Consider the following 21074-nt stretch of genomic DNA (forward strand, 5'->3'; position numbering starts at 1 on the left):
TAGATGCAACCGATAGGCGACATTTTCTACCTTCTTCACCACTTCAAAGGGTCCATCATACCTTGGAATCAAGCCTTGGTGTACCTTGATTCTTTTTCAGATTTGAAGAGTCAGTTTTAGCAGAACTTTATCCCCCACACCTGAATTCTAATGGCCTGCACTCTTTATCTGCATATTTCTTCATCCTCCTCGCTGCCTTATTGAGACTTTCTTGCACCTTTTCCAGTATTTTCTGCTGATTTCGGACAAACCGATAGGCTGCTGGACAGATTTTTTCAGATTTCTGCAAGGCAACTTCTTGAGGGATAAGAGGTTGTCGTCCAGTCGCCAACTCAAAAGGATTGAATCCTATTGCAAAAGACCGATGAAGATTGTAGCAGAACTGAACAGTGTCTAACAGCTTTAGCCAATTCCTTTGGCTGGCTTCACATAGTGCCTGAGATACTCCTCCAGTAGAGTATTCACCCTCTCCATCTGACCATCAGTTTGAGAATGGTTTGCTGTGGAGAACTTCAGTTCAGAACCCATCAATTGGAAAAGATAGGTCCAAAATCTGAATTTGAAGGGAAGGTTTGTCCAGCGGGTGGTTCCATCCATTGACTTCATTGTGGCTCTGGTGTCCATGCCTTTTCCTTGCCTTTGCTCACTGTGGGAATTGGTGTGTTGTTAGCCCTGTTGCCTCTTCCTGTCAGTTGCTGTCCAGCACATACTCTCTTCCGCCCGGTGACAGTTGACATCCGTCTTCACCTTTGTATGCTGACATAATTGAAGCTCTGACAAATGCATCGACTTCTTGTTCTCCTGAAATGATTTTTTAATGTCCTTGGTTATATAATAATAAAAAAAATGTCGAGTGTACATCTTCTTTGCTTGGTAATGTTACATAAAAAACAAACTCTTGCTCTGTCTATTTACATACAATCTGTTATTGTTACCTTGTGCTAGTTTTTTTTATTGTTCTTTCCCATAGACAGTGCTTCGAAACTTTATCCGATATGCATGACTCAAATTTTATGAAAATGATATTTAGGCATGAATATCATGGATGTTCAAGAAGTAAATAGTTTTGGGTGAAAGCAGCTTGGCTCCTAATAATTTTATGTCTCAAGTGCCATGTGCAAGCCTAGCAAGCCCTGCTGCATTTTGCTTCTAATTCTGGACAATAAGGTGGAGTTCTAAGAAAAGTTGATGGTAGTTATTAAAAGAAGATGGAACAATGAATAATGAGGATTCATAAAACCAATTCATATAGTTGAGATAATGTTTGATAATTATGATTTTTGTGCAAAAGGAACCAATGCTTGTTGAAACCTCACATATGCTGTCAAACCAGTTGTCATTGTTCATCAGCACATTAAACTCTGTTACTCTGAAATGGTATGCAGCTTCAATATTACTAGTTTCTTCATGTATCTTTACCTCTGCAAATCAGAAAACAGTACTTTTTATTTCCTTGCACTTGCCTAGTTTTACCTTTAAACAAACAAATCGGTTGGTTGGATTTTTTTTCCTATTTTAAAAGCAACAAAAAATGGACATAGGGGCATTTATCCATCTTCTCAGAACCTGCTTCCATCTTTTGAACGCAGTGACATCTATTAATTCAAATAAATGAATAAAAGTTATCAAGCTGTCTTCAAAAGTAAACCAAAAAAAGTTAGAAAGCTCTCTTCAATGAATCTTCCTTTGTCTTCTTCCTCTTCTTCTTACCACATTGCCCCTTATATCTTCTTCTTATTGTGGTGATGAGTGTTCATAGTGGCTGCTGTGAAATTGCATGTTTGCATGCCATTGCTTCTGTTGACAAGGTGAAGGAAGTTAAGTTTGAAGTAGAAGGTGCTTTCCACATTATCCATATTTTTTGAATTTCCTATCTCTTCTTATGGTGAGGCGTATGCTGCTTTGTTCATTTTGGCTGCTCTGAACAAGTTTGTGTAGCATTGCTTTTGCTTGATATGGTGAAGCAAAATTGAAGAGGAGTCCAAGGTTTGCCGTACCAGACCTAATTGGATGGTACGAAGCATACCATATCATACCTATTCGGTACCAAAATGTGGTATGGGGGTGTACTGACACTTGGTTTGGCGAACCGGTCTTGTACCGACACAGTAACAAGGTGGCACCGGGATGGAGCCCGTTCCTAGACAGTCTAAACTAATAGATTAGATTAGGTGATGCCCATGCTTGTAGGAATTCGGATCTCTCCGGTTTCACTAGTATCATAATCTCTGAAGAACCGAAGGATCCTCTGGTTCAGCATTCTATATCTTTCGGTGCTCTTACAATCCAAGACATTTGTTTTCATTCCCTCAGTGGGTGGATTGTCGAGCTTATCTATGGGGGAAATGGTGAAGCAGGATATAGCTTCCCATGGTTGATAGCATATAAAACAGAGTTTTGATGCATGCAACCCTGGTTGGTTAAGGTTGACACCAACCAAGGTCTGTTCTAATTAAATCATTCCCCTCAAGTGACTTAGAATCCTAATGTATTGATATGTGGTAGTACTCCAACCAAGCTGCTGTCTATATTCATCCATGTGTTACTAAAATGTCACCCCTATGCCTCAAGACTACAACTTCACTCACAATCTAATTGCTCGAGTTTCTAACAGCACTGATGCTTGATGATGCTTCCAAAAAAAAAAAAAAAATTAAGAGCAAGTGTAAGAGACACTAGAGTTTTATTTTTCTGTTGTTTTGTTTTTTAAAGCTTGAGAGTTTTTTTCACTTCAATATGCATTTAAGTTGTTCTTCTATGCATATCATTCAGGAGCGGCAGAATAGAATGCTATAATAATCAACAAATTTTTCATTGAGACCATCTATATAACAGTGCTGCACCATCCATCTATGCAGATGATATTAGGATTCAGATATAATGCTTTTCCAGAAAAAAGGTGAACTTTCTACTTTACATATTCACAGAAACACCTTCTACCAAGTAACGTCAAAGTTGCAGCCCATAGATCAAATTGTAATATATTCTGAATTTAAAGTTCACATACACAAATATTTGCTTTGTGCCCTCTTTACTTCATTTCTTATTATCAGTCATTGTTTTACTCTATAAGTGCCATGCCTTTATCTGTCATACTTGGTGTTCAAATATGCTGCATTGTTATGAACATTTATATCATGAACCAGATTCACTGCAGTATTTCATCATAAAATGCTACCATACCTTTTTTTGAGTGCTATTCAAACGCCATTTAAACTCATTGTTTGACTTTTAACTTTTCACCTTTTCAATTGAAAATTCATTCAAGAAACTCACTTGCAGGTTTTATCCTATTTATCTTCATAATAAGATATTTAGTGATGAATACTTACTGATTCCACAATCTTTTATGATTTTCATGGTCGCACCCAATATGTTAAATTCTTGATCTCATCCACCTGTTAAATACATATATACTTCTATTTTGGGATTGTTTTTTGACAATTTGAAGGTTCATGGTCAACAAAATCAAAGGTGGAATAATCAGGATTTGTAAAGCCAACTCCAACTAGTTGAGATAAGGTTTAATTATTATTTTTTTTGCCAAAGGAACTAACACCATTCAATCCTAACATGTCGCTATTAAACTAGTTGCCATTGCTCATCAGCACATTAAAACTCTGTGGTTTTCAATTGAATGCAGCTTCAGTATTACTAGTTTCTAGTGTCTCTTTGCCCGTACAAAATCAGAGAGTTGATGCTTTTTGTTCCATCATACTCACCTAAGTTTGTCTGTAGACATGGTTGGAGTTTTTTTGTCCCTCGACCCCCTCAATGCACACCCAATGTGGAATTAAACACACATCCTCACGGTTTCTCACACTTATGCTATTTAACTTCTAATGTCCTTGCTAGGGGAAGTGTCCAATCCCAAACACCACAATCGAGTCTTGTAGCCAGCCTTAAAAGGGCCCATGCTATAATGCCCGTAGGCACATGTGGGCTGGGTGTGGCTCCGAAAGTATTTATGATTACCATAACCTCATCTAGATGGGTACTTGGTTGCATGGTTTGTTAACGAAGCTTCATGGATGAAGATAAATAATATATATATATATATATATATATATATATATGGCAATTTCTTTTCTTATCACAGCAAACAATATGTACATCCAGCTGAAAGGCTATGAATATAGTAAATAATGTTTTCTTTCTTTTTTTTTTTTTTTTGATAAAGAAAAACCTTATCTCCTGGTGTTAATTGCTAAATTTTTTGTTTAGTGACAAGGAAAAAACAATGTTTAACAAAAGAAAAGAATAAAATAAGGGAAAAGGTTCGAAATTTAGGTGCAAGATAGGACCACGAAACCAACAAAAGAAAAATATCCCTTCAAGAATGAAATAAGGGAGAGCAAATGAATGCAACTTATAAAAAGGAAACAACAAGAAAGGAACAACTTATCTGGTGAAAAATCCATGAAAGAAACTAAGGATGAATTACTCAAACTACAATTTTTTGAAAGTTGCTAGGTTTAAATCCATGATCTTTACCAATGATGCCATAAGAGTAATGCAACATCACCTTCAAAGTGTAGAAACCCTAAAGGCAAATAAAAGTGGTGAGGCAGGTGGGAGAATGGGAGAAGAGGAAGTTAGGAGAGTGTTGAAGATAAATGAAGTAGGTTAGACCCAAACCCAAGGATAGAATCTAATTGCCACTACTTGGACCTGATTACCGAATCCATGAAGTTGGTAAAACTTGCATGATTGTTTAAGGAGTTGACCCAGGCAGTGGCTCCAGGCTGTTGGCCCCATTACAACAATCAATTATGATGGAAGAATCAGGGTCTTCTGGTCAGCGAAACAGAGAAGAAAAGCCACCAATCAGTAGCATTTATGGTTATAGGAGTTGTACATTGGTCATGCTGGACATATATGGTGAATATACGAAATATAATTTTACAAAATTAAAATAGAGATGAAAGGAGTGTGAAAATTGAGGATCATGAAGTTTGTAAGAGTAATCATTTCTAGTATTTAGAATCGTATTCAAAAGGAAATGGAGATTGAAGAAAATGTTATCCATAATATTAAAATAGGTTGGATAAAATGGAGAAGTGCAATTTGGGATATTATGTGATTGTAAGATACATGCTAAATTGAAAGGATATGACCAGCTATGCTTTATGGTAAAGAATGTTGGGTAGTTAAAAAACATGTACACAACATGAGTATAGCTGGAATAAGAATGTTGAGATGGATCTATGGGAATACAAGAAAGGATAGAATAAGAAACAAAGTCATTCGTAAAAAGATAGAGGTAGCATCAATTGAGAACAAATTGAGAGAAGGATGACTTAAATGGCTTGGATATGTACAACGTAGGCTAAGAGATGTAAGGAGCGGTTTGATATATGTAAAAGGAAAGAGAGGTAAAGATAGACCGAACATTACGGAGTAATAAAGAGATGTCTGAAACAATTCTCAGAAAGTATGGCTCTAGACCAAGTGAAATGGAGTAAAAGGATATATGGAGCTGACATTAGCTAGTTTGGGATAACGGCTTATTTTAGCTGTATGCTTGACATATATGGTGCTTTTGGCTGGTGTTTAGCTTATATTGTGGTCCAAATCAGACTTGTCTCTGTGGTTTAGTGGAGTTGAAAAGGAATTATTTATTGCATGTCTTAAGGAGTTGTTGGCCCAGGCTGTGGGTCCAGGCTGCTGGTCCCATCACAATGACCACCAATTAAGAGGGGAGAACTGGGGTCTGCCGGTCAGTGGAAGCAAGGAGAAAAGCCTCTGACTGGCAGCGTTTATGGATATAGGAGTTTGTATTGGTCATGCTGGACATATATGTTGCTTTTGGCTGGTGTTAAGAATTATATTGTAGCCCAGATCACGCTTGCTCCTGTGATTCAGAGGAGCTGAAAGTGAAAAGTGTTACTTAACATGTCTTAAGAATCTTCATTTGATACAGTGAACTATCTATGTGTATCAATTATCAAAGTTATCTCTTGATTTGCAGTTGTTGGATTCAAATTTTTTCATGTGCAAAGCACATGCTTGCATAACTGCAAAGTAAAATTGGCAGGTGCTGCCTATTATATGAAGCTTATAACTTAGGATCTTAAGTTATTTGGGGGCATACTGTGGACCTATGAGTGATGCCAACTTTATGTGATGCTTGTTGCTTGGGGTTTAAAGTAATTAAGGATGAAGAATCTGCATATAAATAGTTTGAACTCAACATATTCATATTAAAGTTTAGCAAGGCCTGCTGACTTTATATATGAGGCTTGGAGCTTAGGTCTTACAGGTACATTTGGGTGGGAGCTTGCAAATAATTTTACATCAACATAGTTCCGTACAAACTGAAGTTGGCTGGCCCTGCCAAATTTATATGTAGACTGTTTTTTAGGGCCTTATAATTAATTTGTCTTAATAGGCATACATGAAATCAGCAGCTTCTGTTGACTTTATAGCAATTTATGACTTAGGGATGTGTATTAATTTAAGGAAAATATAGGGATTTATAAATAATTTTATCATGGTGCATTTGACATAATGTACAGTTGGCATCTTTGCCAAATTTATATGAAGTGTATAACTTAGGGATTTGTGAGTAAATTTGTAGATGGAGCAGGAATCTGTATATAAATTGTTTTAACTCGAAATATTCATATTAAAATAAAGTCAGCAAAACCTGCAGACGTTATGTATGAGGCTTGTAAATTACATCTTACAGGTGAGTTTGGGTTGGGAGCTTATAAATAATTTTACGTCAACATATTTTTGTACACACTGACTTGATATGTAGACGGTAGTTTAGGGCCTTATAGTTAATTTGTCTTAATAGACATACAGGAAGCAGCTTCTCTTGACTTTGGAGCAATTTATTAACTCCGTGATATATACAAGGAAAACTTAGGGGTTTATAAATAGTTTTATCATGATATTTTTTGACATAATGTGAAATCGGTTTTTTGCCAGATTTGTATGAAATGTATAACTTAGGGACTTGTTAGTAATTCAAAGTTGTTAGTAACTTCTGTTGGGGTAAATCTTGTGTCTAACAACGTAAGGAAAGATGATGGAGCTCTGTATATCCCCAATTCTCCTTGCTGTCTTCCCTTGTCCTTATCTTCTTTTCCAACCCACGGTGGCCATGATGAACTCCCCATGTTGGGAGCTCTTTTCAATGGCTACAGTTCTGTCTCTTCTTAAGAGGGGGCAACTTATTTGAACTCTAACTCAATTCCAAACTACCTCTTGATGCCCTGTCTCACGAACCCCAACTCTCCTTGGAACCGCATTCTCCATTCGTGGGTTTCTTGAATCTTTTCACTGACATTTTTGAAACCATATGTTGATTCTTGTTGTGATGGATCCATAACAGTTGGTCTAAAATATTCTGCTGATTAATCTTCTGTTGAGTTCTTTTTCCATATGGGTAGACCTTGTTGCAGCTATATTTTTGGCTAGCTCAGAAGTTCAATTTGATGATTTAATGGATTTTTCTTGCACATTCTGTTTCTATTATTCGCAAATAGTATAACTATGATTTTGGAAACTCAAGTGGTATTAATTCTCCTACAGGATGTTATAATCTGTCCCAAAATGAGATTCTGTAAAAAGGTTGTGGATAATGGAAGATAAGATCACAATGAGCTGTACTTATGAAGATCTTTTTGTTAATGGGGCGAAAACAATGCCTAGTAGACGGCCAAAACAATATACTACCATGTAGATTAATTAGCTAGTAGTCTATGCAGAAGGCCAGAAGATCTCTGATATAATGAAGAATTAGCTATTAAACTATGAAGAATGAAATTTAGCTGTGTCTGGTTGCTTATGAAACGTGGTGTCTGTTTGCTGCTATATTAATAATTGATTTTCTGTGCTCCCATTGTAGAATCCAGTTGAATATTTCTGTAGCTAATGTTGTTAATTTTTTGCTGGTTGTCAGTAAGCCTTATTCCGCTCAGAACTGAAGTTCGCTAAAGCTTCTCCTATGGTGAATCAAGGTAGTTCTCATTTTCTCTAGACGGTTGTTTTGGACAATCAATATTAAGCTGCAGGTCCTTAACAGGAAGCACAGCCTCTTTTGTGTTCATCTCCAAGTCATGATTATTCTTCCGATGATCCTCTTTTTTTGTAAATTGATTTATTATTTAAAATACTGTATCTTCGGCATTGGGCCATGTACACCAGATCTCTTGAAGCTCTAGTGGATTGACTCAATAATCGAATAGAGAGATATGTTCTTCCAGTTGCTGAAGTCTGGTGAGCCCATCATTGTGTGCTATTGATTTCACTCACAGCTGCACTGTTGATTGATTATGTATTAAGATTTATACTTCTCAGGCACACAGAATAACATGTGACTTTTTATTAAAATAAGACTTGAACGGATGTTCAGCAGAAGTCTGTGGGTGAAATGTTTGATGTCAGTCCCTGCTCATTATTTACTCTATGGGCTGTTAGGTTGTTTTGAAGTGAAAAGGATATGTTCTTCCAGTTGCTGAAGTCTGGTGAGCCCATCATTGTGTGCTATTGATTTCACTCACAGCTGCACTGTTGATTGATTATGTATTAAGATTTATACTTCTCAGGCACACAGAATAACATGTGACTTTTTATTAAAATAAGACTTGAACGGATGTTCAGCAGACGTCTGTGGGTGAAATGTTTGATGTCAGTCCCTGCTCATTATTTACTCTGTGGGCTGTTAGGTTGTTTTGAAGTGAAAAGGAAGGGAAGAGCCCCACCCAATTTTATTAAAAGGAAGAAAAATTACCACAGAGCACATCTCCCCGAAGGAGATTAGATGGATAAGGCCCGATTCTCAAGGTTACAAAGCCAATTACCATGCTATGGGAGATCACCGGGTTGAAGAACAGATTCTCAATTTCCCCTATGATGTCATTGAACATGCACGTTTCTGGACTTCAGGTACTCTGCAGGGTTCAAATGTTTGTAGAAGTTGGTGAATTCACCATTTAATTGATCTAATTCAATTAAAGAACTTTTTTCTTTTATTTGATGTGGAACTAAATGAAAGCTGATTATTTTTTTTGGACTACAAAACCATATGCATATGTCGGAGCATATCTACTTCAATTGGAACGCTGCAAGGTTCTCTATGGTTTAGCTAATATCAGCTGTCTAGGTGTGTGTTCCATGCAATTTTTATGATTGAGTCATCTTTTAAGATATCAAATTATCAACCTTGAAGTCAAATTATTCTAAACAATGATTTTTTTGTTTCCTTGTTAAGACTTTCAGCCTTGCTTTCATCGGTTGGTAGGCAATTCCAGCCATCACGAGGAACAGAAAGATTCTTGTCAAGATTGTGATTACTGGTTATGTCGCCACAGGTTGGTGGACCACCATCTTATCATCTTATTACAAGCTGACTGGTATTCATCAGCATGTGATGGAGATGCCAGTAATTGTTCAAGTTTGGCCATGTGCTTCCATTCTCTTAACTGCTACACCTTGCGTCAATATTGAGTATCGACATTATTACGGTCCTAAGTGGGTCAACTGGCTGATTTGGCTAAGAACCAGAAGAAGCTAAGCTTCCAAAGGATGGCAAGAAAGGTTTCCTACGATCACATGGACATGGCACATCTTGGCCGTTTTACTAACAGACCTGGTGACACATCTTGGTCATTTTACCTAAGACATTGGCAGTATAGTAACAGGTGGAGTGATTGATGATTGTTGAGTAGCAGTTAATCTGTGAAAAGCTACCAAGCATATAAAAAAGTTAAATTTTTCAATGAAATCTTTATACTAGCAATATTCTTATCTAAAGCTTATTGACTCTTCTTAAGGTGCATTTGATTTGCGATAGGAGTTAGAATGGAAATGGATTGGAGTAGGAATTGGAATAGCCATAACTTTCAATATGTTTGGTTCATGTTTGGATTCGGAATCAAAATGAGTTCAAATGTTAGGAAAAAATTGGGATTGGAATCATTGGATTTTGGAGGATTGGGATATCTTATTTCTTCAGAAATTGAAATGAGATGGGATTTCCAACCAAACAGCTAGAATGAGAGTCATTCATTTTCATTTTTATTTGAGAGTCTAGATCTCTGCAATCAAGCATGCTCTTCCGATAATTTTGATAGCATATTATCCAAATTTTGTTAAGAGATGCATTCGTGTGGTCTTTGTTTTTTAAAATGGAATGATAATTTGTTTTTTAAAATGGAACGATAATTTTCGAAGCAGGTGAATGTCGCTTATCTTCGTCTATATGTATTATGCTATTTTAAAGTAATAATTTGTTAAGAACTTTATTGCTTATTTTACCTCAGCGATTCAGAAAACCAGGCTGAAGTGCATTGTGGGTATACCCAGGATTTTCTGAAGAAGATATTCACAATGCATTCATTGCTATCGTTGTAAGTTCCTGCTATCTTTCCAAGTCACGATCTTTTATTGATAGTTTGTCAACTCTGTCCGTTCCAGCGTTACCTACCAGAATTCCTAAAGGAGTACTGTTATTGATCACCTACCAATGATATCATCGCCCATTTTTCGCCTGAGATGTGACAGTCATGGACTCTTTGCTAATATGATGGGTCAGTGGTATCAGCAGGCCAAATTTGTACTCAGCCAATCATTACGTTTCACATCTGCTGGTGATTGGAGTCGTGATTGATAATGGATGGTTTATAGCGTTTTTGACATTTTTGTTCCTAAAATTCTCATGAAACTTTGAATCAAAAGTACATCCATGACCTAGAGATACCGTTTTCTTCTTTCAAGATTATCACATGAGGAGTCATTGCAGTAATGATGCCATTCCTTGACTCCATCTTGTCTACTCTCATGGAACAGTATACGTAGCCTAGAAAATTCTGTTTCATTTATCCAGCAGTGGGAATAGATCGTGTTCTATTTAAATTTGATTAGATTCATATTTACTATCTCTAAACTACTTATATATTAAAAATTATATAGTTTAGAGTTATTAATTTATGCACTAAATAATAAAAAAGTTAGATATTTTAAATAACATGGAACAATACATATTTCTTTGGATTGCCTGATGCACAAGTTAGAGATATCTAAATCATATAATTTTTAGTATATAAATAATTTAAAATCAGTAGATCATATTCAATAGCTCAAATCATCGATATGAAATATTTATTATCCAATTTAAATTTATTTGTATTTGAGTAGAGATTTTTTTGAGTATAACTAAGCCCATCCCCCCCCCCCCCCCTCTCTCTCTGATATACATAGAGACATAAATATGTGTACGTATGTCTGTTTGTATGTGCATGCATATGTGCGTACATATATGTATGTGAGTGATTGTGTGAAGAATCATGAAAAGCTTTACTTGTCGGCTATGTATCCTAAAAAAATAATAATAAATTAGAATCATGAAAGGTTAGACATGGAATCAATCAATTAAATGAGAGGAAACTAAAACATGCAAGAACATGTAATAAACAATGAGCATGTTGTCCTCTTCACTTATTTATTTTATATATTCAATTATAAATTATAGGACATTTTAGAATCCAAGCATGACTTGGTCATTATGTAACTCATTTTTGAACTCAACCTAACCATGGAACCTAGTCCGAACGGATTTGTACAGCCTAGTATGGATGGGAGAAAATTTTTAGCAATGAGAGAGGGAGGGATGCGATCAAGTTCTCAAACAATCAAAAATGGGCTCCTACAGTAGAAGTTAGATCCGATGCCTATGCCCAGATGTGGCCCAAATATTAACTCATATTTTTGCTCAAGCCTGGCATAATCTTGAAGAGCAAATCTCAAGCCCACCCAAATAGGATTGATTTCCTTTCCTTCCACCCCTACTATTAATCAGTTTATTATATATATAATATATTATTATTTCATTATAATATATAATTAGTTAATATAATTAATATGCAAAATATAAATATATGATCTCTGGTTGGCCAGGATGGGCTGGGCAATTTTTGTTCAGGCCCATCACTCAGGCCTATTTTTGGTGTCCAAGACTAGTAAATTGCGGCTTGGGCCGGACGGAGTACGTGGCCCGTGATCAGCTCTACTTTATAAGCGTTTCGCTCACTCTTTGATTGTTCTCGCGATAGCTTTCTTTCTTGGTGAGATGGAGGCACGCCGCTGGCTCGCGCTTCTTTTGGCACTCGGGTGCCTCTTCGAAGCACTCGACGCCAGCCCAGGTGACTTCGATCCGCTCTACAGGTACTCCTCCATTCTTTCCCTGTTGATCGCCTCCGTGTTCCTCAAGAAACTCTTGAGAAAAAACCCTAGTTAGTGTCAATCTTTAAACGGTGAACTGTTTTCTGTATGGATTTGTTCCAACCTTGAAGCAATTCATGAGAACTTGATTTCTCTTTTGAATGATGAGTTCTTGGTTGATTTAAGATTTGACCTGGAACTGACTTTTCTACTTTTGGATTCCTCATAGATTGCTGGAGCGATTTTTTTTTTTTTTTTGAAAGGAGAAAAGACAAATGAAAGCAATATAAATAAAGAACGTTTGTATTTGGATCGGTCTTGTTATCTTCTCGGAAGATAATCTTGACTCGATTTTTATTTTAGTTTTGGTATCATGTCAACTGATCATCAACATTAAAGTTGACTTTGGAGCATCGCAGTACGTCTCTTCTTTTATTTTTGAGTAATATAATTTTTTTTTTTATTGTTTTGGAGGGGTGCAAAAAAGCCCCTTTTTGGAGATGCTTTAGGTTATATGGAAATTTTCTCTATAGTCCTAAGGTTGGGGAGGATCTGATCATGTCTTTAGAAGTTCTCTTGAAATTTATTGAACTTTTCTTAGCAGATCCAGTTATTGTTTTTGATGCTTCATTTTTTTCCCATTTCCCAAAGGAATCTAGCGGTTAATTAGGTGAAGAAGGATGGCACTTTTAAGCTGTACTTTGCAATCATAACCATATTACTAGTAAAAGAAGCACTATATGGAAGCTATTACGACAAACCAATGTGATGTTCTTTATAGATTTATCAAACAGTTCTCATCTCTTCCGAAAAGTCCGATAAAATTTGGAGATTTTTAGAGGAATTGTCAGACTTTTAACATATTGCCTGTTGGAAACTAGACAATTTCACTGATTGGTCCCATCCCTCTTTCTTTGGGGATTCGTAGATTGCCATCTTGCACACTGTTATTTTGCTGAAAAGTCCAGACTTGACTGTTTCCTCCATCTAAGCAGCTCCTTTTGCTTATGGTTCAAGATTCCTGTGTAGATTCTCAGCCAGGTCCTACTCTCCCATTTAAAGCTTACATTGCAAGGACTAGTTGCGAGCTCCTCATGATATCTATCTTCCATGCATCGTTACAGTGAAGGAAATCCTTGTTACATAGAACATGAATGACTTTGTTATATGCCATTTTCTTTCAATTAAAGCAACGCGAATATATGATGCCTCAAATCTCTCTGGGTTTCTACAGTATTTACATTGTTTTGTGCTTACTCTTTCTTTTATGAATTATGTGAAATCCTCATTTGTCATAGATGTTATGTTATCACTTTTACATAAAATGCTTAGGATATTTATAAATTGGTAGTGGACATACTTTACTCATTAATCTGACCTAGGTACCTTTAGGTTTGTATCATCCATGAAGAAAGAAGGATGAAAATTATAGTCATGTTTTGTGGTAGTGCACCACACTCTAAGCTTTAGGTTTTTCACTTCTTATATTGCAAAGCACAAAAAATCAATCATGAGGGAAATTATAATTTGCGCATCTATGAGATCTTTGTAGGCACATACTCTAGAGAAAGAGCATCTGAATCAAAGAATATGAAACGCATAGAGTCTTCCTCAATACTGGGGCACAGATTCCTTGTATACAAGTGCAGAAACAGTATGCAGTGTACAATGCAAACCTTTATCAAGAGCATTTCATTGTCTGTCTTAACCAGCAATTTCCCTTAGGGTTTTAGTAATGGGCTTATTGCACAAGCTTACTTTTTGGTTAATGTGTGTCAGTTGTCCTTTGCTGTTGTTTCTTTTTTTTTTTTTCCTTTTTCTGTGTGTTTTGTGGTGGGGGTGCAGCTTTAAAATTTGGCCTCAGTCCTCCTAGGTAGGGATTTTGATTTAAGTGGTTTTGGTGGTTTTGCTTCAAGTTTCAGTCAAAAAGGTTAGAATATATATATATATATATATATATTAAAAAAATAAAGGAGAAAAACTAAGAAAGCAAGGCAAAGTCAGCTTGCATAATTTTCTTGTATTTTGAGTTTATCTGGTATAATAATTTCTGTAACTTGCTAGTTCTAGGCTGAAACTAAAATTGTATTTATAGAAGGTAGATGCATTAAATATATCAAGGGTGTTTCAATCAGATTTAAAACTCAAGTAATACCCATATATGGATTGAGCTATAAAAGAAGGATAAGAAGATCTAAAAGGAAAAGATCTGTATGTGAAGAATAGGTTATTTTAGATGAGAAGTTCAAATTTTAAACTTGTACTTGTGATAAATTGATTCGACATACATGGGGATTAAGAAAAACAAAGCATATGCATCAAAATTAGGCTGCCTGGTTAAGAGTTGCAGCTTATACAATGGACAAATTGCAATGGCATAAGACTAATATTTTCTGGTGACAAGTGATTTGTGTTTAGATATTGAAGCGTAATTGGTCATAAGAAAACTGATATTTCATTTCCAGCATGATTTACTAGCAATTGAAATGGATCTTTTTTTTTTTTAAATATCCAAGCAAAGTTTTTGTGCATGGTGAGAAATAAATATTCTAATGGTGAAACTACATTTGAAGTACCAAGTAAGGTAAGATCAGCTAGTTGTATCAATGCCAACTTGTTCCTTCCTATTGGATCTTCTTTCAGCCATTATAATATTATGTCATGCTTGCCAGGAGCAAATAATAGCTTTCAATATGGCAATCATGAACACAAGTCAAAATTGTAATTAAAAACTGTGCAGAACAAAATATGGATTTTTAGGGGGAGGGACACTTTAAGAACGGTTAAACTATACCTTTCAAAAAAAAAGGAAAAAAGGAAGAAGAAAATGATTGAGATATTGATCTCATTGACAATTGTCCTTAAAAGAAAAACAATGTAGATATTGGTTGTGTTGAGAGTTGACCTTAAAAGGGATATTATTATGTTGTAGAGGACCCGGATCCACCATCATATGAGGAACAATAATTATCATTTGAACTTATCATTTGAACGATTACTAGTTTCAAGAGCCTTAAGGAATCTGCAGTTAATAAACAATCTTCCTAAAGAAATTGTGGATTCTCAAGTTTTATATGATCGAGAAATTACTTGCAGGATTACATGGGTATGATGGAGTTGAATTCAACAATTCATGTTGGATGAATTTTCTGCAAAAATATTGTGACTGAGATGTCTTCAGAATTTCATTCGAAGAATGCCAGTTCTTGTGGCATATGAATATCTGTCTTTCGAAAGATACATGGGTTGTTATGGATGGATTTGATGAATCTTATCATGGTTCTGTCATGCAAAATGTTTGACTAATAAGATGGCTTGTAGCATTAGTTTCTAATTTTCTGCTTCTTGGAGTGGAAAAAATCAAGCTGCATTACTGTATTGTCGGAAGCACAGAATTCGGAGTAGTCCTCAGATGCACTGCCTTGTATCAGAATGGGAATGATCAAGCTGCAGCACTGGGGTTGTCAGAAGTGTAGAATTTGGATTGGTCCATTCTACCTAGATGTCCTGCATAACTAATCCATGTGATTGGGGTACTGGATGATATTGTAATCTGTTAAATAATCAAGACACATGCTTGCTATCAATAATTAAAAATATAAATCTGCGACCATGTTGTCAGAAAGTTAGATACATACATATATACATGCAAATAGATGGTCATATATAACTCTTTACCTCCAGTGACTTAGAATGACATGAGCTTTAGCATGATTCCCACACAATGGAGGAGTAATGTTGACATAATCAGTACTCAAGACCTTAGATTTCATGATCTCAGGTTGAGATGAACATCTGAAATCTATTTTTAGGACAGAAAATTGCCTTCTGGTGGCATAACTTGCTGTCTTCCATGATATTAGTAATCTAACAATTGGGTTCATGCATACTGCCTTAGATTTTGGTGATATGCATAATAAAATTCCATCATCTTAGATTTCATGATCTGAGGTTGAGATGAACATCTGCAGCCTATTTTTAGGACAGAAAATTGCCTTCTGTAGCATCTTGCTGTCTTCCATGATATTAGTAATCTAACAATTGGGTTCATGCATACTGCCTTAAATGTTGGCGATATGCATAATAAAATTTCATCATCTTCAGTTATACCGGGAATCTGTATATTTTGGGTCATTTTTAGACTGTTTGGGATCTATGGAGTCATTTTTCTTGGTTATACAATATAATAATATATTTCTCAGTTTAACATCTATTGATTTTATCTTGTTTAAGGAAGCTTTCGCCTTATTATATGTTGTGTTTAAGTTCTATGTTCAGGAAAAATATATTGGCATCAAACATATGAGATTGTCAAATTTTATATTGAATTCTAGCTAATATTGAGCAAGATTAGTTTTAAATTGGTTTCCTCGTATTTCATTTTCTTCATTAGTGGATTCAACCACCTCTCCTTGTAGCCACTTCCTAATAGACGTGTTCATGGGCCTGGCTAGGCTTGGGTGGCTTTGCCCGAAGGTCTTGGGCCTACCATCCAGGCCCAAGGCCAGCCCTTATCTAGGTTTAGGGCTTCTAGCCGGGCCTTAAGGTTCATGACCATTTTTTAAAAATGCTTAAAATACTAAAATGTTCAAAAATACTACATATGAATAATTAGATATGGTCAACAATCTATAACATCTCGATTATCCCACTAAGTTCACATATCAACAACAATTGTCAAGTAAATCTACAAATACATCAAACATAAGCAAATGGTACTTGAAAAATAAAGAAATTCAGGCCAAGCTGGGCTTGGGTTGGGCTTTGATCCCCAAGCTCGAGCCCAGCCTGCTTACTAGACAGGCCTATTTTCCAGGCTTGGCTTGGCCTGCTAGGCCTAAAACTTTGGCCTAAGCTCAACTAAAAAGTATTGAGCCCAAGCAGGTCGAGCATGCCGCCCAACTTGTGAATAAGTCTACTTCCTACAACCCATTTCTGGATTTGTTCATCACAAATTTGGATTCTCATGCGTTTTGGTTTAATTTCCTTTTGCATATTGAGGTGGGACCTCATAGAAGAATGCATGAAGAATGATCCATCCATCCATCTGTACGAGGGTTTGATGTGATTACCTTTAGAAACCTAACAAGATTAAACATCCATGCCATACACATAAAAATATGTATGGACGAATATAGCTTAGAGCTGCTACCTTACAACTTGATAGCCTAGGAGAGATTATTAATTCCTTTGATAAATGTGCAAGCACAAGATGAAACAGAGATCTTAGCTTTCATTTAGAAGTGGGAAGGATGCTGTTCTATTTTGTGGAGTTATTGGTGTCTCAAGTGATCAGAACTTCAAGAAATCCAAACCTTGAAGTGCAAATAGGATCAGCCAGAAACATAGTGACTACAACTTGGTCGATTTGTTTTAGATGCTAGGTTTTGCCTGTATTCAACTAGGCATTGTCTTTTGATGTTACTTTATTGCATTTTGAGGTGTAGAAAATTTATATGTAAGCTTAGAATCTTGAACTGCCACATTTTCTAATTAATATTGGGTAGCTATAACATTCTACATCCTTGATTTTTTTCCTTTGGATGATTTTAATATTTTTATGAACCGGGTTAAACTTAAAATGTGATGTGCCAGTTTAATGACCTACCAAATTATGTTCAAAGTTCCTTGCTGATATTAGCAAGTGACTCATGTGTATGATTTAGAGTGTGTATCTTCACCCAGTGACATTTCTTTGAATGCTAGAACTTGTGTCGAGCAATGTGAAAAGACAGGAATCATTGGAGACATCTCCATCCAGGATTGCCAGTTTCCATCCAATGAGATACCTGTCAACAGTCCATGGTATATGCAAGAACCACTTTACTTGCAGTGGAAGCAATTGAATTGCAAAAGCGACTGTCGGTACAATTGCATGATGCAAAGAGAAAAGGAAAGGGAAAAACTTGGTCTCAGTCCTGTGAAGTATCATGGGAAATGGCCTTTCAAACGTGTCTTTGTGTTTCAGGTTTGTCATTGTTACAGTTTTCGTTTTTGGCTGTTTGTTCTTCTTGTTCATATTCTTGATAGCAGTGCATATGTGTGTACTATCATGATGATGCTACTTTGTCCAGGAGCCTCTTTCTGCTGTTCTCTCTGCACTTAATCTGTTAATGCATTTCACTGGCTGGCTATCTTTTTTCCTCTTAGTAAACTACAAGCTGCCTCTTAGGCCTCAGAGTAAGAGGACATACTATGAATATACTGGTTTATGGCATATTTATGCAGTCCTATCAATGAATGCGTGGTTCTGGAGTGCTATATTCCACACTCGGTAAGCTGTTTGAGTTCTCTTGTAGATTACTGTGATGGAGGTTACTTCAAGGGTAAGGTGATATTTCAGTCTGATGGTGGTACTTATTTACTTTTTCCAGAGATTTTGACTTGACAGAGAAGTTGGATTATTCATCGGCCGTGGCTTCACTTGGTTTTTCCTTGATTCTCTGTTTACTAAGGACATTTAATGTTAAGGATGAGGCTTCCAGGGTCATGTTTGCAGCCCCAATCTTGGCCTTTGTGACAACACATATCTTGTATCTCAACTTCTATCAACTTGACTATGGTAGGTTCTTTTTTTAGTTCTTTAAAAATTTAACCTAATATTTGAATGTTGACATCATAAGAAAATTTGACAGATCTCTACTGGAACGTGTATAATAATCTCAGATTTGTGGTCCCTATTTTATAGTTCATGGAGAGTAAAGTCTTGATTACATCTATATCTATTGGTGATTTCATTATCTCTACAGCAATAACTTTATCTTTGTTGTCAGGCTTGTTGACTTATATTATCACCTTATCTAGTGCTGATTTGTATCAAGGAGGCAACAAAATTCATGATTTTATATTATTATTATTTTTTCTATGCTAATGTTCTAAGTTCATAATTTTTTATCAGTGGTCTCGTCGGTGCTCACCTTTCAGGTACTTTAGGCAGGTGCTGTAGTTTGAAACTTTGAATCACTGAGCTAAGCCTTCTTGTTTTTTTACCCGTAGAAATGTTTGCCAAGCAAAGTTTTCTTTTAGAATCATCGGACTGCTAGGATATGTATACATTTGATTGATGGCATGCTTTTAAAACCTAATCTATCAAACCCTATTTTCTGTCAGCATACAATTTTTTAACAGGTTCACATAGATTTCTTTCTTATTGGCAAGTCTGATAGCCTTCATACTGTCAGGTTGGAACATGAAAGTCTGTCTCGTGATGGGTGTGACTACACTTCTGGTTTGGGCGATTTGGGCCGGTATAACTCGTCATCCTTCACGCGTCAAGTTGTGGGTAACCGTTTTTGGTATTGCTCTTTCTATGCTTTTGGAAATCTATGACTTCCCTCCTTACATGGGATATGCTGATGCCCATGCTCTGTGGCATGCTGCCACCATCCCTCTCACATATCTCTGGTGGAGCTTTATCAAGGATGATGCAGTATTCCGGACCTCAGCTCTTGTTAAGAAGGCCAAGTAATCAATTGGTTCTGGGAGATTTACCAAGATGAAGAAGAAGCAGCTCCCTTGTTCCACTGTACTAACAAATGTAATCTAAAGTGTAGGGTTTTGGTATTCCAGACTGCCAGATTCTGTTGTCCCCATTTTCCGAATTTTGTTTTTCTGGTATGTGAATTTGTAGTTATGTCAGCAAGCAACACATTATTATCATGCTGCTGCTGGTGTTGTTGTTTTTAGGTGAGGTGCAAATCAGTTTGTTCACCATCTTTTGCTGACATTGTGAAAAGGCAAGCATTTGGAACCTTTTTCCATTTTTGGTGGATTTTTTAACATTCAAGAAATCAATGGAGAATATCCGGAATGAGAAAGATGTGCTTCTAAATCTGAAAGAGGTTCCAGCCTTAAACCAGCCCGAAAGGGATGAATTGGGATGCCCTGGGGAAGCTTTTAGGGATCATTTAGTCCTCTGGATGCAGAGAAGTAATGAAATTTTACTGATCAAACAATGGGCGCTTAAACTGAAACAAGTCAGCTGGTAATTCTGAGGGGCCAACTGATTTGCAGTGCGCTGACAACTGGCTTCTTTAGAAGGCATTCCAGATCTTGTAAGAGACATGAGAATTGAGGGCATTTTGAATGCCTTGGTATGTTTATGTAAAGATAGCATGATATGGCATTTGGTTTTGTACACCTGCATTGCTCACTATAGTGAACGCAATGCAAGTACCATGCTCATGTTTACAGGGACTATGGTAACCAATCTAAATGTCATGAACACTTGCACGGATGCCCATCATTCCAGGGCTGCGGATTCTCCAGCTTTTCTAGGGTTTTCCTCCACTATTGTCAGATGTTGCGTTTGAGATGCCAAGGTCTTTTCCATTACAGGCCATCTAAACATAACTTATCTGGAACAAGGTTTAAAATTATGGCCACACTTGTTACAGTTCTTGAGGCCCCCCTTTCAAGTACACCCAGTAATGGAATCCAAAATTTGACATAAATGGTAAAGATTGAAATATTGACGTGCTGCTTTTCGAAGGGGGGTCTAAATGGGTTCGGGGTGGTATATGCATAAATAAGACTCTGAACTTCAAACTTATTGAGCGAAATCAAGCGTGAACCTAAAAATTAAGTTTGATTTGATTTCAGGATATCAAATATGTACATATGAGCAAGCTCAATTTTTAATGTGTAGAAAAATATTTAATCCAAAATGTTAAACTCAGTTAATTTCAAGCCAAGAGTGAATAAGCCGATCTCGAACTAGGGATGATGATGGGGCCCTGATGGCCTACTAATGCTACCTGAAACTGATTTGAAATATAAAATTTGTTTCTAAATTAACATGCCTTTCAGGTTAGGTTTGAGTTTTAAAATGAAACATATTTCATCAAGTTTCATAGTTTATTCTCTTTCGATGGTAAATTGAAGCTCTAAATTTTGATTCGGCA

At 36.4% G+C, this 21074-nt stretch overlaps 1 protein-coding gene and 1 long non-coding RNA gene across 7 annotated transcripts in view; both read left to right on the top strand.

Annotated features, from left to right (window-relative positions):
* Nucleotides 1-9782, top strand: part of LOC105040775 (uncharacterized) — a 36073-nt gene extending 26291 nt beyond the window's left edge. For 2 of the 6 annotated variants that reach the window (XR_012140059.1, XR_012140064.1), the window contains exons 3-5: nt 7913-8477; nt 8679-9115; nt 9224-9781. This is a non-coding gene — a long non-coding RNA (uncharacterized lncRNA). Of the gene's footprint in view, nt 1-7912; nt 8478-8678; nt 9116-9223 lie in introns of all 6 variants that reach the window. The other 4 variants (XR_012140062.1, XR_012140061.1, XR_012140063.1 and 1 more) reach the window with 4 other exon arrangements.
* Nucleotides 9783-12017: 2235 nt separating this feature from the next.
* LOC105040772 (uncharacterized) lies at nt 12018-19931 on the top strand. Its single transcript, XM_010917458.4, has 5 exons — nt 12018-12174; nt 17878-18139; nt 18246-18445; nt 18546-18733; nt 19353-19931. The coding sequence occupies exons 1-5, from the start codon at nt 12080-12082 to the stop codon at nt 19637-19639; spliced, it is 1032 nt and encodes a 343-aa protein (XP_010915760.1). The 5' UTR covers nt 12018-12079; the 3' UTR covers nt 19640-19931.
* Nucleotides 19932-21074: the final 1143 nt, after the last annotated feature.

The sequence above is a fragment of the Elaeis guineensis genome, chromosome 3 (genome assembly GCF_000442705.2).
Source record: "Elaeis guineensis isolate ETL-2024a chromosome 3, EG11, whole genome shotgun sequence".
Classification (NCBI taxonomy): Eukaryota; Viridiplantae; Streptophyta; class Magnoliopsida; order Arecales; family Arecaceae; genus Elaeis; species Elaeis guineensis.